At 38.2% G+C, this 18,988-nt stretch overlaps 1 protein-coding gene across 2 annotated transcripts in view; it reads left to right on the top strand.

Moving 5' to 3' along the window:
• arap2 (ArfGAP with RhoGAP domain, ankyrin repeat and PH domain 2) overlaps positions 1–18,653 on the top strand; it is a 123,569-nt gene extending 104,916 nt beyond the window's left edge. The window contains exons 25-33 of one of the 2 annotated variants that reach the window (XM_032544568.1): positions 4,916–4,990; positions 5,640–5,757; positions 8,671–8,799; positions 9,556–9,692; positions 10,650–10,732; positions 13,420–13,455; positions 14,885–14,948; positions 16,894–17,025; positions 17,895–18,653. In XM_032544568.1, the coding sequence (XP_032400459.1) occupies positions 4,916–4,990; positions 5,640–5,757; positions 8,671–8,799; positions 9,556–9,692; positions 10,650–10,732; positions 13,420–13,455; positions 14,885–14,948; positions 16,894–17,025; positions 17,895–18,269 (1,149 nt within the window). In that variant the 3' untranslated portion in view covers positions 18,270–18,653. The remainder of the gene's footprint in view (positions 1–4,915; positions 4,991–5,639; positions 5,758–8,670; positions 8,800–9,555; positions 9,693–10,649; positions 10,733–13,419; positions 13,456–14,884; positions 14,949–16,893; positions 17,026–17,894) is intronic. The other variant, XM_032544569.1, reaches the window with a different exon arrangement.
• The last annotated feature ends 335 nt before the right edge of the window (positions 18,654–18,988 follow it).

Genomic DNA, 18,988 nt, shown 5'->3' with positions numbered 1-18,988 from the left:
AAAAATGAACGGAAAGGGGGGCTGGGTGGTAGGCGGACAAGCAGGCGGGTGAGGTAAAAGGGCTGTGTTCCTGTTAACCTTTACAGCAGGTACTTTATGCCTGGATGCCACAGCTGAGAAAAAACATTTGGTTCATATAACTGGGAAAAAAATTGAATCACATGCCGCTGCTGGAATCTGAAAATAAGTTGTTTATGCCCGCTCCTTTGTGCTCCCTCCCCCCCTTCTCTTCATGTTGCCCGTAGGCTTTCAGAACATGTCTTCTGCTGTGGGTCAGCAGAGTTACTCAGTGGAAAGTCAGTGCTATTATAAAGCTGCCGGACGGGGTAAATTGGGACGTCATTTTGATTATGTACATGAATTTGGGGTTTAGGGTTTTAACTTTACAAAACTATGGTAAAAAATATAGAAAATGTACTAGGTTTTTTTTCATTTAGAACAGTCATTTTATTCAGCATGACAGCAGAAGTCAGCATGGGGAAAATTTCTCTGTTGAGATAATGGAAGGGATTAGCAATGGTTTAGCATTTTAGCTTTGCAAGCTTTGCATTTGTTTTACATTGATCATCTTCTTTTATATAGGATTTACTTTGTTTTATTTTCATCATTTGGACTATGATTTACATCAGTTATGTTACCTTTGCTGTTGTGGCAATTTTGCAATTTTCCACTTTGACAAAGGAGGTTTGAGACATAAATCTTCTATTGTCACACTTCATTTATGCTCAAAGCATGGTACACAAAACAAAGGTTAGTTCGTAGAGTGCACACACCCTATAGAAGCTGCTCATCTCCTTTATACCACAGAATACAGCCACGCTAAAACGTTTTTTTTTTTAAAGAAATATCTTTTTCTATGTTTACGGCTCGTGTCCACACTACTCTGGTGTTTTTGAGCCCCTAAAAGGAGACATTTGGAAACACTGCTGACCCCGTTTTGATTGAACACTTCTGGGTGGCATTGTAGATGAGCAGAAACGTAGACCCTTAGAAACGATGACGCAGACACCTATGTCAGTTTGTCTTATTGGTATGGTTATTCAATAACAGTTCCACCTCGTTTGTCAGTCTGAAGAAATAAATCCCAGCTAATAGTTTTTGACATCGTTGTATTTTTTGTATTTGTAACTCATACATCCATGATTTTCAGAGTAATGTTAGACAATCAATGCAAATGGTCAATGCGTGAAATGCATTGTCAGACATGTTGCAATGGACAGAGATCCTTTCTGATACTGAGCCTCAATGCTTGTTTGGACGGAGATCATTTTTGTTTCAAAACCTTTTTAAAAATGAAGTGTGGACGTAGCCTTAGCGGGGTCCCACCCAGGTCTTGTTTTTTTGGTCAATCTCCCTTTAGCAAAGGTAGTTTTTTATCACCTTGGCCTTTTTGGTTAATACCTGACCAAACTCTTAGCTGGCACTTCTAGGAATACTTCTCAGGAGATGAGGCTGCTTCCCTTGGTTGCAAATACAAATTACAAGTTTGTTCCGGCAAATGTTCACAGTACAGAATCTGAGTCATCAAGCATGGTAGAAATAATACACAATTACACATACAGAGGATATATGTAATTATTCAAACATAATTCTGCGTAATTGTTTGATTTCTCTTACAATTTAAATCACCGGCTTCATGTAGAGGCCACTGGCTTTACAATGTCTACAGGGTTTTGGAACACAAGCTCCGGAGTCAACCCAGGGAACGTGACCATCAATTTGAAAGTTGAAGTGATAGTTAGTCAGTAACTTGAACTTGAAATGTCCATTTTATTCATCATTCATTCATCCAGTCCACGCAGAGCCTCTTTTTAGTAACTATCATCCTGAAGAAATAAGAAAAGAATACATAAAGGCTGCACTTACAGTATGGTGGTAATATATGCATGCAGTTTATTGATAGTGCTATGTGACTCAGGTTTACGTAAGCTATCATGTAAAAAAAATATTATTATTGGGTTTTTATTCAGTAGACTATTGGAACTATGTAAAGTGTAGCTATTTTGGCCTGGGCTGTTAGCAATAGAGCAAAAACACATTTTCTTTTCCACATTCATCATATTTTCAATAACAGCCAATCATGAAAATGTTGTATAGTAGTGAAAACATGTCTCAAACCATCAACATTAATTCTGTAGAGTCTCTCTGAGATAAATGACTTGACAAAATCAGGAATGTCAAAATAGAGCCACTTCCTTCACTGTGCAGAATTAAGCAAATTGATGTCTGGATTGGCAATTTTACAACAAGGCAAAGAGTCTACGACTGTTCTAGCTGCTCAGGGAGGCTACTTAGGCACAGCAGTACTTTTAGCTAAATTGCCAAATGGGGAGGAAAGTACTGTACAGTTAGGATTTAAGGAATAGAATGTGGCTAAACAAATGGCTCTTGGGTCTGCACTTGAATACCAAAACAACACGCACTTTTGACACTTGCAAGAAGCTTGTCTCAGAGGGCTCGGGCCCTGCAGGTGAAGGTTCTGACCTTATCCATTTCCCTTTAAAGGCAGAGAATGACAAGGAGGCCAGCACGCTGCAAGTGGAAAGTATGGCTAGACTGAGGGAGTCAGTAAATCAGTGATATAATGAGGTGCAAGGCAATGTCATGCCTTGTAAGTTGGAAGTGGCACTTTAAAATCAATACTTGCATTTACAGCCAGGGCTAGTGCAGTGAGAGTATGACTTTGGTAGAGATTAGAAATGCCTTCATTTCAAATAGAACATTACTGAATTTCTTACACGTTGCTGAGATGTCTCCCCATCAGCTGTAAAGCCATTTAACACTTCTTTTTGTTGCACTTTGCTTTCTTCTCCAGCAAATCGTCAACTTCTTTATTTCCTGTCTGTCTTTTTCACTTGAAAAATGCTGTGTGAAAAATGTGCCTGGTCTTCCTCACATGGCATAACAATGAAGGAAAAGAAACAAAAGTGTACTTAGCAGTCCAAAATGGCTCCATAACTCTTTTGCTCCACTGGTTTGAAAGACTGTAATTGCTGTTTCATTTTAGGGCCAACAAGGTTGAAGTGTAAGTTAGTCAATAACTTGAACATGTAACTTGAAATGTCTATTATATTCATCCAGTCCACGCAGAGCCTCCTTCTAGTAACTCTCAACCTAATCAGCCTAATTGATGGCCTGTTGGGGTTTGCCACTCCCTTCATACAATAGTTATCAAGCCAATAATGGACCTTTGTTCACCAGCACATACAAATGACAAAGGGAAAGTAACTGTAATTTCCAGGTAGCCAAGGGAAATTAACCTTTTTCGCACTCACTTAGTTCCTTTTTTTTTAGAGATAGATTTTTTTCAAGATAGATTTTCATGCCCCCTTAACTTCTCTGGTCTTTCACACCCAAATACTATGTTTAATTGGATGCAGAAAGGATTATAGCTCGAACACATGGAGAAAGGTGCCATGATTTCTACTGATAAGAGCAATATTGCTGGAAGTTTGACCTCCAGACTATCAGGCAAAAAGGCCACACAATAAAAGTTTTCCTTTTATTTTAACATAGGTTACATTAAGTTAAAGAAATATATATTTCTCTTTCATCTTCTATTGATCTGTGAGTGAAATATTTAAATAGCACTGTAGGAGGATTATCTTGTTTTATATTGTTCACTTGTTTTTATGTTTACCACTATCCCCATTCTCAAATTCAGTCTATTCTAAGGATATACGTAGGCTTGTGTTTTTAGTTAATTTATTCACTTTACTGTAGTTAGGAAAGAGGATCAATACTACTCTAATATCTTTGCAGCAATGTTGCTTAGTGTAACATGAAGACTGAAAGCAGGGGAAACGGCTAACCCACGTTCTTTTTACCATTAATGATGACCTTTCTAGTTTAGGTTAACTTAAAACCTCAAAAGGTTAAAGCTAGTAATGAACACAGTTTAATACATATACAAGCATAAATTCTAGGCATGCAACTACCTCAAACCACGACATTTTGGCTTTCAAAAAAGTAACAAGAAACAACCTCTTAATTAGTGAACTTTAGAGCTTCTGGTACGTGTTTTTTTGGCTTGTTTGTTTGTTGTTCTTTAGGGAGGAAGCCAAGCTATCTGTTTCCCCCCTGCTTACAGTTTCTATGCTAGGCTAAGCTAATCAGTCTACTAATCTAACGCAACAGACAAACATGAGAGCAGTATTGAAATTTTCATCTCATTCTCGGCAAGAAAGCAAGTCAGTGTATTGTCGGTTTAACTTTAAGGGTTGACTACCTCAAAGGCTTAGAAATGTAAGGAACTCATGGTACATTAACCCTATAACATTTTTTTTAGTATACATTCTTTGTGTAGCTTCCAGAATTGAATGTACAAACACTAGATTAATAAAAACAAAGTCTTTGAGATTTGATTTACAGAGAAGCAACAATTTGTAAAGATGGTCAAAGGTAATATTGAATAAAAATATTGCCTTTTTTGCAAAATGGCACACCTTGTATTTTAAAAGATAGAGAAAAGACTTTTACAACCCATATATCCCTCTTGACAACTCTACTTTTAATTCCCTTAATACCCTCTGAACAATTTTCTAGGTGCATCTTAAAAATATTTTTTTAAACTGACAGCACACTTAAAGTTAACACCAGGGGAGAGCATATCAGTTTTAGTGTAGGTAAACCATGCACCACATGCTTCCACCTTTACAAGTATGTCTCACACATGTTCTCTTTATTTAGCCTGGTTTTGCATTCCGTTAACAAAACTGGGATTTAGTTTGCCTCTAGCTCAGAAAACGACCTTTGCTTTCCACAAATCCTGTAACCCTTTCTCTCACTTTTCTACATTTAGATTCATGCCACACCGGAGTACGAATTTAGAAGAAAAGCCAATTAATCCGGCTGCATTGTTTTTGTAATTCAACTGATCTCTCTGTCTCACTCTATTTTGTTTCTTACTTCCCAGTTCTCCCCAGCTGGGGACTTGATCTTTGAGGTGTACCTGGAAAAGAAAGAGCCAGAGAACTGCTGTTTAATCAAGGTATAACTGTGTGTGTTTGTGTGTGTGCGTGTGTGTGCGCGTGCATGCATCTGTAGGTGAATGAGGGATGATGGTTGGTAGAATGAGAGGTGGAGAGGTTGATAGAAAAGGGCTGAGACATTCGTGGTTTAACCTGATGGGATTACCGCCCCAGAAATAAATCAAACTGGAACTAATCAAAGAAATGTCTGATTTAATTGTCTGAGTAATTGCATTTTACAGGGCACGCAGGCCGCTGCAGGTTACGGACTCCTTTCACAGGTCGACAGCAGTGGCAGAATAGGGGTGGGGTTAAAGAGGAGTGCTCAGCAGCACAGTTTTACTTTAATTCTCTGCTTCCTCTCTGTGGAGTTTAGTAGCACATTTGCTGGGTTCTGTCCTGTTCAGGCACACCTGATAACTTGACAAAGAAACAAGTATTTAATTAGTGCACCGTATATATACACGGCTGTAAGTCAGATATCTGTGCTGTTAGTGTTACATGTTAAAAATCGAGTGGCTCTTCAAAGAGATAGATGGTTGAAGGCATGATATTGATCCAGATAGCTTATGTTCTGAGCTTTTATATGCAGGATCTGATGACTTTGTTTGCTTGTTGAACCTTTCATTCCTTTGGTATATAGCTTTCTGTTTGTTGTGTTTGCGGTAGGTCTCTCCCAGCATGCGATCAACAGAGCTTGCAGAAACTGCACTGAATATGAGGAACGTCACCTTTAGTGCTGAGGACTTCTGGACCACCTTTGAAGTCATTGAGAATGGAGAGTTAGGTACGCAGGATTTCCCAGTCCAAGAGTCACCTCACGAAACATATTCAAATCATAAAGAATCCTGAAAACACTGCATTTCAGACAATGATATATCTGATATATAAATGAGTTCAATATGTTCAACAGAGTAATATGGACTGTTCTCATCCTAATAGATCACATGATGTTCTTTTGCTTGATGTTATTTGTATTGTATTCTATGATACAAATACAAACAAACATTTGGGTCACAAGATTGGGTCACAAGATGAATCTGAGGATTGAAAATTACTCTACTTTGAAATGTCACAATCCGGAAAGGTTTTGAAAGACTACTATAAATGCATGGCTTTCCTGCTAGCTTCCATTGCTGATGGCAACTTTTTTTTGGCATTTTGCCTTAAATCTATAGTGATATTGGAGACAGGAAATGTGGCGGGAGAGAGAAGGGGGTTTGATATGCAACAAAGATCCCGACTAGGAATTAGATAGATGAATAGATTGATAGATTGATAGATAGATAGATAGATAGATAGATAGATAGATAGATAGATATTTATTGATCCAAAAAAAATGGGAAATTACGGTGGACGTTGCGGTTTTGTCTAATACTACTTTGAAGACCTTCTGTATTAACATATTACACAAAATAATTCTTGTTGAACTTTTATGTTGGCTTAATGGTAAAGAACACCTTCTTTAGGGAGTTTTATATCCATTAAATATGTTTAAATAAACTATTCTGATGATCGGCATAAGCTTGATGGCCTTTACAATGGCTAACACTACACTAAATGTTCTTGTTGAACTTTGTGTGGTTGTTTTTTTTTTAATGTCCATGCATGTCATTCCCCATTTCTCTCTCTTAATAAAATAATTTCAATAAAAGCATAAAATGCCCCCCCAAAATATGTATTTTAAAGGTGTATTTGGAGGTATGCAATTTACTTTTTAATTCCAACAATATTTGTTTGTTGCAACTAAAACAATGACATTATGGTTAGGTCTTACTTTAATAGAGTATTAGTCTCAAGCCTCAATGCTCAAGCCTTAGACTCTCCACAGGTCCCTCTTCAACCAACTTTAACCAAGTGAACTCCTTTGCACTGTTATGCAGTTAATCCACATTGAAATTGAAATTTGTTTTAAAAGGCAAAATGTGTTTCTTTACAGTAGACAAAAACAACCTCTTCACTAATTAACACATCTTAGAATCCATTTGAAGAAATTAAACCATCCTTTTATTTTAATCTACTGTAAGAGCATCTTCAGTGACAAATACTAAATTATTCCTTTTTGTTGAACAGAGGGTCTCATTTTTACATTTTAATTTATTCTGTTATTGAACGTTTGAAGGTTTCTATATACAGATCTCTCTGAAAATGATTGTATGCACAGCTGTACAAATTGTACTTATAAAAGGCTCCTGTTTATTTTAACCACAATTAAAAACAGTCCGTTGTAATTAGATGCCCAGGTGCCTGCTGGATGATTAGAACTGATGAAGCCGTTTTCTGTTGACCATTTTAAAGGAAGAAGTAAGGTCTGTAATTTATTTATAGTTAAAATAATTTATAATTAATTTAAATGAATTTATTTATAGTTAAATCAAAAGTGACCCTGCTGTCAAATCCCATATCTTGCAGTAGTGAAAGCCTTTATTTTGTCAAACCTTCTACTTAGTGATTGATGTATCACATCACCATTTAAATAGCTATTTAAATCCAAAACATATACAAAGATCACACTTACTCCCATGACCTCATGATTAGAACATTATGTTATCTCTCTAATGAACCAGTGTCTGCGAACATGGAAGCACAGTAAGAAATTAGCCAAGCATTGCCGGTTTGATGATATGCACATTAATTAATCATCTTCACTGTCATATGTCAAAAATTACCTTCATCTTCCTTGCATGATCAACCCAGGGAGCTGACCCACCTCATCTTGCATAAATATGCACTGATCACACCCCGTGCCTCACACGCCCGTGTTTGATCATAGCATGGAAAACGGCGAGCAAGGGGAAGTCAAAGTTGAGCTTTGCCGTGAAGTTGCATTGCTGGCGGTCCCCGTACACTTTTCATCAGTTCACTGGGAGTTTACACTGCGCTCTTATGTTTGTTTTTCAACTCACAAAGTTCTAGAGGACACGCCGTCCTCTTCTAAAAAATGAAGGTGTGTTGACTACTGAATATATTTAGACGGTTCAGTATACTTTCCATGCCAAGACAATATGGCTGTGTCAGAGTAAACAGTCAAGCTATTTTGAAGGCGGTAGCGTGACAGGTTTTGCTCATAAAACCATAAAGAAGGGAGGGAAAGAACGTTAATTAGCCATTTTGGAGGATAGCTACAGATAAACACTGTTATCGAGGACAATAGGCAGAAAAGGGGAGCTAATATTTGTTGGGAAATGAGGAACTAATTCCATGGCCTGGGTCTGCAGAGATTCCAGAGAGAAGATAAGCCTACTGTTATGAATAAGTTATGCCGTTGTGGTTCTTTTTACCTCCTTTGGTTATGAAAAATGGGGGAGTGTAGAGATGGAGGCATCAGAGCAGGGGTTGTGGTACACAAATTATCTACTTTTTTTTCCTGTGGCTGATAGCATGTACCCTGTTCACCAATTAGGAAGAGATAATAGCTCTATTTTGCACATGAGTGTGTTTTTATAATCAGGTCTTGATATGCTGGAGATAATTTAAACTGCTCTGTGATGAAAACGGGGAGAACAACAACATAATTTGAGTTAACTAGAATTTGTCATGGATTTTATGATGTGAGGCTCTGATTTTGTTTCATGCATTTATCATTCATGTAAGAAGAAGATATGGCTTTGTTGTTGGCGGTTGACTATTTTGACCATTGCTAATTGATCATTGCTAATTATTCCCGTCGATCTGACCAGTGACCTTTTATTTACAACAGAGAGGCCGCTGCACCACAGTGAGAAGATTCTTGAACAGGTGCTTGAGTGGAGTACTCTGGACAGCCCTAGGTCTGCTTTTCTTGTTATAAAGAAGTTTAAAGGGGCCAAAAGAGTTGCTGATGAGAAAGGTACAGTATGCAATCAATGGTACAAAACCATTAGAAATTTTACCTTTTAATGATGCATTTTTAATACAGTACGTATGTTGTTTTTTCACATGTACTGGTTTTTCTTTCTCTGTTTTACATTAGTTTTTAATTTTGTATCAATTGTTTAATCTATACGTTATTTTCAACCAACTTGTACTTATCCAGTTGTTACTTAACTAATAACTAGGTTAAATAATTCACAAGAAAATGGAAAGTAGTGATTATATTAGAAAAAAGATTCATATAGCACAGCAAGCATAGCAGCTTGAGATTCTATGAAGAATATATAGCAAGAGAGCTGAGAATTTGAAATAGCTAAATGTAATGTGTAAACAAATATGCAGAAAACAGCTAATTGTTGGTATATTATGTGATAAATGATTAATCGATTATCAAAATTGACATTGGCATTGATATACCAACTAGAGAAATAAATTTGCCTTGCAAAAATGCTGTTTTTAGGAGCTTTCCTGCTTTTCTCTGTATTATATCAAATAAAACTGAATATCTTTGGGTTATGGACTGACAAAACAGGACCTCACCTTGGACTTTCAGAAACTGGGATGGACATTTTTCACTAATTTCAGACATTTGCTAGACCAAACAATTAATCTAGAAAATAACTGGCAGATTAACCAATAATGAAAGTAATTGTTAGTTTAGCACCAATACTGACTAATTGTTTCAGCACCAGTGGATAGACGTGCTGAGCTCACTTTCAATATGTTTTCACAGTAGACCAAAGGCAGGTTATAAAAGCAGACTATCTGAAGTTCAACGATGGATCCACCAAACTGCTGTCGGGGCACAAATTTCAGGACAAATATGTTGTACTACATGCAGAGAAGCTGCTGCTCTACAGAGATATCAAAGTAAGTACATTTTTATTTCAGGCTTAATCTACTTTCTGCTTGCTACTTGCAACCACTTGCCACTATGGCGTTTTGCATGCACACACAAAGTATCGGGCAGTGAGCGCTTTGTATCACGAGGGAATTGAAAAGGTTACAGAACTGATTTAGAAAACTGATGTGTTAGAATGGTGCCTACGTAATTGCAACCAAATAGACAAAACTCCACCCAAACTCTCTGTGATTCATTTCCCTGGTGACATGTCCGTCTCAGGGTTCCAAATCTTCAAATAAGTAGGAAAATAAACTGATGGCAGCCGACTTCCCACTCTCTTTCAAAAAAGGAAGAATACAGTGTGTACTTCAGAGATGACCAGCCGGCCCGAGTTCCCTGGAGGCCTTTTCTTCCCAGCATGTTTCTGCAGTTGAAACATAGGATTCGTAAAGGAGTGTGAATAAGTGTTAATAATTGATGGAGGTGCAGTAATTCTGGCAGTAGGAGGGATGTAAAATGATGAGAGGTGGTGTTGTGGGTGGGTGGGTGTATGAGTGCGTGCACATGCACGCGTTGAGGGGTGCTTCACTCACTGAAAGCGTCTCTAAATATCAAGTCGCAAAAGAATGTGGCTGATTACTGTGTAAATGCTTTTTTTTTTTTTTGCTTTGAAATGTAATTGATATTCTTTGGCCTCTACAATTAAAGGCAGGTCTGTATTTAGTGCAAATGATGTTGGATGAAACAGGGAATGGGTGGTCGGTTGTGATGTGTAGGTGTCAGAGGAAAGCTTCCACTTTGTTCTTTGTTGCTTGGAAGAAGAGGTTTGCTGGTACTGATTCAAATTAATTGTTGTGTTGTTAACAACACAGATAGTCTAATGGCATTTTATTTTCATTCTGGTTTATATAGTTAAGTTGAGTTTAGTGTGTTTTTACCCCTTAATAAATACAGTCATCCAAAACATTCAATTGTTTTTGCAGGGCACTAAAGCAGAGAAAGTGGTCCAACTCAACTCGGTGAAATGTTACCTGGGCCTGAAGAAAAGACTGAAACCTCCAACCAGGTAAGCTGCACTCACATGCATACTGTAATATAATTCTAGTCTTTTCCTAAATCTGAATGTAGGTGAATGAGAGAGCGATTCAAATCTCTGTAGTAGATTCATTAAGACTACCAGGTTAACCACTTGTTGCATGTTTTAAACTGCCACATGCTTTTAGTTGCATTGGAGTCAAATTTGAATGCACTGCTGACTAGGGCTGCCTGGAAAACCATTTTTGTTTTTGTGTGTGCGTGAGTGCGTGCGTGCGGGCGGGCGGGCGTGCGTGTGTGAGTGTGCAAAGCCCTGCCCTTGATGAAACCCACATCAAAGGAGAGGAGAAAAACTAGTGAAGACTCTCCCACTGAGTGTCTTTTGGTTTAATTAAAGGCATTCATTTTTTTAAGTATTCTGTTATTTTACATTATGAAAAAAAGAATTCCAAATCCCCAAATTGAAACCGAATACCTACCCAACGAATGAATATCAGAATACAGAATTGGAAAGATCAAACATACTCTCTGGTTACGCCAAGAAGAAAGGCTATAAGCAAGAGAAAGGTGATAAATAATATTCTTTCAGCTGAACATAAAGGTCAGGGACTAAATTAAAAAAGACTCCTTGAATGATAAAAAATCCACCTGGGAGATTTTTGGTGATTCTGTGTAAAATATGTACATGGAAGGAGTATTTTGAATAATAACTCTAGGTCCAAATAGAATTTTTTTTTGTCATGTTACTCCACCCAATGACGAAGACCATGATTTGTGACTGAAAGCTTTAGAAATGCTGAGTAATTGGACAATTGTTTCAAACTGCTGTTTGTTAGCATTGAGCTTTCACATTCAAATGTATTATACTTATTTTATGTGATATATTACAAGATTACTGCTGTAAATGTATAGAAACAATCTAAAATGTAATACGTATATCACTGCAAATTAGCGAAGGCACAACGTCCTAAAAAACCTTGCCTCGCTCACATTTGGTTGTGATAATGTTATAGGTAATGTCTGATAAATAAACAACAAATAACTAAATATAAATTCAGTCTTATCGCTTGATATAACTGAAATGTGGATGATGGCTAGTCTCTCCCCTCTGTGAGCAGCCAATAAAACAACAGCGCCACAAATGTTCCACCTGCTCCTCCTCGACGTTAAATCACAGACACGACTGCCTCTGCAATAGCTGTCAGTTCACAATTATGAGCCAGTTTTCATTTTTATAAATTTCAATTCCCTCCTTGCATATTTGCTGTAATATTTCCATTGCAGAAACTCAGTGTGTCTGCATAATGAATTTGGTCAAACGTGACTCATTAAAGCCCAAATAGCCCAAATCCACCCCTCTGTGTTATTAAGATGAACAAGTGATTATTTAGCTTTGCCACTGTCTTTGTTTGTGTGTAAACTATTTGTCCCCAAAGGTATATTGGCCTTTCTCTTCCCTCAAAGTTTAGCGTCACCAGGTATTAAGCCACTCCTGACCCCATCTTATTTTTCACAGTAATGAAATTGATTAAATGTAAATGCATTTTAACAAATACAAATGATTCTGCACATAGAAACCATTGCTGCCGCTGTTTTATTTTAATGATGTTCTATTATTATAATTTATGACACACGCCAAACCCTCAGCAGTTCTTTTGGGTCAAACAAAAAGGAGATTTTTGAGCAGCCAAACCCTATATTTCACACTACCCAATTCTAATTCCCTATAATTTTCCCCAAGTTGGAATTTGGAGTCTGGGGAAGCGTGAAAAATGAGTCCAGTAAGCGGTTGTCTGCATTACGGCGTCCTTCAGGGGACAGAAATTGGATAAGAGAACAGGAGTGGGAGATGAAGACAGAGGGGGATAGACGGACAGAAGGAGAGGATGATACTGCATTGTATCATAGATATAATGTTGAGTGGGCTGTGGGAGAAGTGATACGGTGAATAAAGAAATAAAGACAGAGTGCTGAAGAGAACGGAGAGAGTCACAGTGAGAGGGTTAGGAGAGGCAGCGCTCCAGTACCTCATTAGGCAGAGGTCTATCTGTGAGCGGCCTATTGTTGGGTTGGATTGTTGGCAGTGGTGCTCCAGGCTGCGGGCGCTCTATCTCTGCACCCTCTTTCGCTTTGTTCTTCCCCCACGTGTCTGCTCTTGTTAAGCTACAACTGTGAAGGGTTTCAGAGAAGGTGTATTTTCCAGGAAGGTGGTCTTTTCACCTTATGCTGCCTCCGAAACACACATATTTGCATGTATGTATACACATTTAAGCACACACAAATCTGAGTGTGGGAAGAATTTCCCTTTATTTAGCTGGCAGCATTATACTATTTCATAAGTGATCATTCAATGAAGAGTTTAAGCCTGAACTTGTGTATTGTACACTTTGGCCCAGAGCATATTGAGGTCTGCCCTTGCATGAACATGTTGGTTGTATTGCCATTGATGGATTTAATCAATTCCACTGTTAAGCGCCTTGCATTTGTAGTGAACTCTTTGCATTTTGACTAAATGTTTTTAACCTTCTGCTATCTTTAAACAGTACCTTCTCAACAACGTTTTTCATTTTCTGTAGTTGAATACTTTAAAATTCCACTTTCCTTTCACAAAAACATGTTTAATAACCCCTGTCTTCAAATGAATTTGGGTCAAAGAACATTACAAGCTCCAGTTTTGCAGAAGCCAAATCTTTGATGTGTGTCCTTCTCATTTAACAGCTGGGCCTTCACAGTTTCCACTGACAAACAACAATGGTGAGTGCAGAAGTTCTCAAATTCAATAACGAGTTCTTTTAAAATATTTTAACAATGATCACATGGTGAGAGGCAGCTGTCTGGTGCCCTCGTCAGAAAATAAATAACATATAATGATATATGATCCTTCTAAGCCATTATCTGCTGCCTTTCAAATTGACAATTGCATTTTCTTGAGAAATGCTAGCTATTCTCATAACTTTTCTGATACCAGTATAAACTTATATCATTTTAAAGCTATTTAAATGAGGCCTTCCTGAATAGCATGGGGATAGTTCTGTTGTTGAAAGAACCACACCTCTCAAAAGAATATCCAGGTAAAAGAGAATACTGGGCATACGTTTTTTAGCCATTCCAGCGACGAGGCTCTGGGGATGGCTAAGCTAGATGGTCGGTCCACCAATTTGGTCCTGACTAAAATATCAGATTTATTTTAAGTTATACAGTACATATTTAGTTTTTATTAGCAAATGTTAACTTGCTAACACACAAACTTAATAAGTAAACATGGTAAAGGTTATAGTTGTTAAACATCTGCATGTTAGCATTGTTATTGTAAGCATATTAGTAAGCATTTAGTTTGAAGTACAACTCCACAGAGCATCTAGCACAACTGCGGAGTGTTAGTCTTGCTAGCTTGATTGCAGCATCAGTTTTTGTTATATTTTGTTGTGACACCAGTGTCTTCAGGTTGTCTTCTTTGCAGTAAGTTGTAAAGAAGAGCAGAAATGAAGAGAACATAACGATAAAAAGGGTGCTACAATCTAGCCAAAGAGAAAGACCTTGCTTTTAGCAAACATTTGGCCCACAGTAATGTGCATTATAGTATAGTACATAACCCCAATAGCAGACACCAGAACCAAAACCAAACAGATTACTGTACAAACCTGTAAAGGTGACAGGTATTAGTTTAACCATCATTCAAAAAATACTTGCAGCACTAGTCACCAAAACCCTGCAAAGAGGTAATTGGTAACTCTTTATAATGAGTTACATAAAAAAGGGTAGTTACAGTTAAGAGTAACGAATGAATAGTTACCCATTTTCAGAAGGTTAGTTACCCTTTTTCAAAAGGGTAGTTACCTCTTTTCAGAAGCATAGTTACCCTTTTTCACAAGGGTAGTTACCCTTTTTCAGAAAGGTAGTGACTCTTTTTACACAGGGTAACCACCATTTTTAAAAAGGTAACAAATCATTTGTTACACTTTCAAAACAGTAACTACACCATTTTTGTGTACCTTATTGTAAAGCGTTACCAGAGATTCATGTAATTATAGTGGATAGCCGACCTATCGTCAAGCCTACTTACAGTGATCAGAAGAAACTGTCCAGTGCTGTAACTCACCAAACAAAGTCACCTGGTTAAAATTAGTGTGAAAATAATGAGGTGAAAATTTGTGACTCATGCTACTGAGCTTTCCCTCCTCAGGCATTTCTGCTGCGAGACGAGGGAGGCACAGGTCAGCTGGGTGACGGACATCATCAGGATGAAGGTAAGATGATGTGCAACAGAGATTTTAGAACTAGAGTGAGGTATGCACTCATGCAAACGCTTGAAGGAATTTAATAAGCAGAGCATGCAGTGACTTTAAGAGTGCAGGAGAAATATGCGTTTCTATCTTTTCTCTAACCCTTTTACTGTTACTGCAAACCAAAAATATCAGTGAATGTGACATGCACATTGCAGCGAATCCTCCTTTTCCCTTCCTTATTTGGAGAAAAAATACATGAGATTACGACCGGAATAAATCATCTTTTACAATCTATATCTCGAAACAAGGAGAAATGATAAATCATATTTTCCCCAATCATCCATTTCCATTTTGCTGTTAGGCAGATGAAATACATAAACAGGGAAAGAACTGTAAAGTTTTCGAGGTCACTCAGCAATAACATAAATCATTTTATGTGGAAAAGCTGTAAGAATAAGGTCAAGGCAACTGTAACAATCACATTGTGGTACTTAGGCCCCAGATACAGCTAAGTGTTGTTGCTGTCAGGCGCTGACACAGCACATATGATATAAATAATGCAAGGCAAAGCAAACACAGGAAGAGCAGCTACAGATGTCAAATTTTTCTGTTATTATTTTTCACTCTCATATTCATCTCTAACTACTTAGTGAAAAAAAACATCTTGTTTCCTCATTAGACTAAATACTCATTGTGCCTATTCTGCTCATTTCCAAGTAAATGACTAACTTGAACGTCACCCTCATCTAAACGCAAAGATCTAACCGTATCTTTCGATTTCACAGCTCTGTATTATACGCTCAGCACATTTAATAGGTATTAGCCCTCTGCTCGGCTTTCTTTTATGGGAACCTGTCTGCAGCACGGTGTTGTTTATCACAGGTGCTTACTGTAAAAGCTTTTTAGTGCCTTAGTTTGGGTTAGCAAGTAAAAAGGGCAACACTGTCAGGGGGAGATCGATCTAAAGGGGAAGGCAATTTTTGTCTGGTGTTTCAAGGTGTTTATTTCAGTGGGCTCAGTGACTTTTCTCCGCTCTTCACAGAAGCTCTTAGCTCTGCAACAACTTAATCTATAGCAGACTGGAGCCGGCTAAAAATATTAGGATTCTCCTCCCAAATCCGCTAAATATCAGGATTGTCAGCTTCCAACACAGGAGCTTGTGGGAAGGACACATGACTTGTGGGAAGGGCAGAGAGAAAGTGCAGATGAGAAAGTAGACAGAGAGCACTTCAGTGTTCTTTATTTCCTTTCTCTTACCTGTTAGTGAGCATTGTGCTCCGTCAGTTTCCATAGCAACTGGGGATGGAGGACCTTGTTTTGAAGCAAGGTGGAATGTTTGCTGGTGGTGGTGGTGGTGAGTGTCTGAGGGTTGGGGGAAGGTCTAAAGGTCCAAGGACAGGTCCTAGCAGTGATGAAATACAGATTTGTTAAAGAGAGACATTCTATAGGTCTAGTGTGGACATGTATGTTTATGTGTATTACCCTTCACTTTGACATCTGTAAAAGCCTTTTACAAACAGTACTTTTCCAATTCACAACTTAACGGTTCTTTAGGTTAGTTTTATAAAAATAATTTTTTGTCATCTTTTTTCAACTTGTCACTATATTCAGACACTACTACATTAGATGGATAATCTGTGGAAAAAAATCCCGTTCCTTTGCCTTCTCTTAGTGGTCCTAAAGTTATTTGCAAGATTCCACTGCGCCCAAAGGAAAACAACCATTCGGAGAAACGGAGTCTCTGACTCGTGAACTCGGATCAAATTGACGACCAGGCTGCTTCAATCAAATATAATAAAAATATAATAAAGACTATGTTGCTGCATAACCTATTTTTCACTTTAAATGTACCGTTTAGTTTAATTGACGCTGCGTCAGAGACTCACCGACTTGCATTCTTCCCATTGAATCACCATCAATTATTACCATACTAGTAATTTCTGCTGAATGCTGTGTGTGTTTTCAGTACGGTTCTGACCTCTGTTCAAAGACCAGTGACTCAAAAGAAGCTGCAGATAACAAATTGTCTGGAGGGAGAGCTTTAACTGAAGGCCGGAACATTCCAACTTCAACACTCAACCACAATACCAATAAACAGGTGAGAAGTCTAACACACACAGTATACAGTATATACATACATTTATGTTTTTACCAGCATGTTTGGAAAAGATTTTAAATGTTAAAATCTTAAACAGCCAGTATTCAATTAAAAACACATTCTCGGCATAGTGTTTTCAACCCGGTCTCATGCCAGTGAAACGGTCACGTTATTTTGGTTTATTGATTCTTGTACATGTCACGATTTTCAAACATGACCATTTCATGAACTGCCATGACACTGGGCTGCTCTGGGAGGCGCAACAACAGGGAAATTAAACTCTGCACGCCGGCGACAACAACGGGATGGCCCGCCACATGCAGGACGCAATCCCCGGTCTCCGGGGTGAAAGTCCTGTGTTTGACCCATCCTCCACCCTGACCAACTTCCCTGCGCAGATTTTCGGCTTTTCAATACTACTCGCCACCGTAGTTGTTCTGTTATGACAAAATAGGCTACCCATTGAAATACATTATTTCAAAATTTGTAATCAACACCAGAAAATAACATTAATGTGACCTGTACACAAATCATTAGATTAAATACTGCCATGAGACTGGGCTTAGTTTTTTACTGTGCTCAATAACTATTAACAGTATTTTGCTACATTAAAGTTACATTGAGAGTAGCAAAGGAATATGTTTTCAATGCTTTGGCTCAAGATTTTGTTAAAATGTTTCACACAAGTTCATTCTAAATCACTTGTTACCACCACTATGATGTTGATGTGAATATTTAATTTCCTATGTAAATTTGAATACAAAGAAATCAACTGACATGACGCATGTGGTATGGTTGCTCCTGCAGTCTGTGGTTGACTTGAATCCAGTCTACTGTAATTCATCTTTATCTGTCATATTTGCCCACAGCTGTCAGACAAGAGGATTTATCTTGTTGATGGCAACCCAAGGCCCACCAAGGGCGCTACTCTCCCCAACAAGACAATCACCACAGCCAGTTGCCCGAAGCACAATGACATGCTCAAGGCCCCAGAAGTCCCACTCAGAAGAACTTCTGTGGATGCAGGCCAGCCTCGACACCTCCCTTCCCCATCCCCATCCCCATCGCCATCCTTATCCAGACACTCCCAGCCTTTGGCTTTGCCTGTTCCTCCTTTGGGTAGCAATAAGACCCTTGGCAGGAGACCTGTTCTGGGTGGGGAGGTTCTGATGCCGCCTAATCTGATGAATGAACTTAACTTGGTGCTAAGCAAGACTAATCGCAGTGCCAAGAGCAATGACTGACAGGAAGTCAGGAGAAAGAGAGGTCAATTTGAAAGGTAAGACAAACATTCCAGGGCTGAGTGTGGAAAGAAAGACATGGAGACCGACAGAGAAAGACCACACTATGCAGATGGAGCCAAAGGAAGTTACTTTTATAAGGGGGTGGGGGATCAGAGCCCAAAGACTGCTTTTGAACTTGGATATGAAAAGGGATGCTGATGCACAAGGGGATGTGGAAAACAGGTGCAGAAGACATTGGAGGTCAGGGAGACCTCAGTTGGACATGGCGCTGGCCCAAGCACTACAAAGCATGATTTACTGTAGATGCCACTTTTCTAAACCTAGAGAATGTTACAAAAATATGTTCAGCTGTCAAAGAAAGACTCCAAAGTGCTTGCTTCATGCTCTTTCATGCATTTTCAGTTACTTTGTAAAGCCTATTTTGACTACATCTGAAAAATATTGTGATTATTTGAATCATTATACAGTGACGTTTATTTTTTGGGTAAAACATTGTTTACAAGCACTTTTGTATTTGCACATATATAATAGAATTCCCTATATGTTTTATTACCAGTGCGAAGTCTGCCGACACCACACAGAATGGTATAGGCCTATATATATATACTATATATGTATATATATATATATATATATATATATATATATAGAATACTTTTTTACAGGAACGCAAAGGAATGATGCATGGATGCAATATTAGCTGGTAGAGGTTGGCGATC

Source organism: Etheostoma spectabile, chromosome 19 (assembly GCF_008692095.1).
Source record: "Etheostoma spectabile isolate EspeVRDwgs_2016 chromosome 19, UIUC_Espe_1.0, whole genome shotgun sequence".
NCBI classification, from domain to species: domain Eukaryota; kingdom Metazoa; phylum Chordata; class Actinopteri; order Perciformes; family Percidae; genus Etheostoma; species Etheostoma spectabile.
Note: the sequence above shows the minus strand (reverse complement) of the source record. Positions and strands in the feature narration are given on the sequence as shown.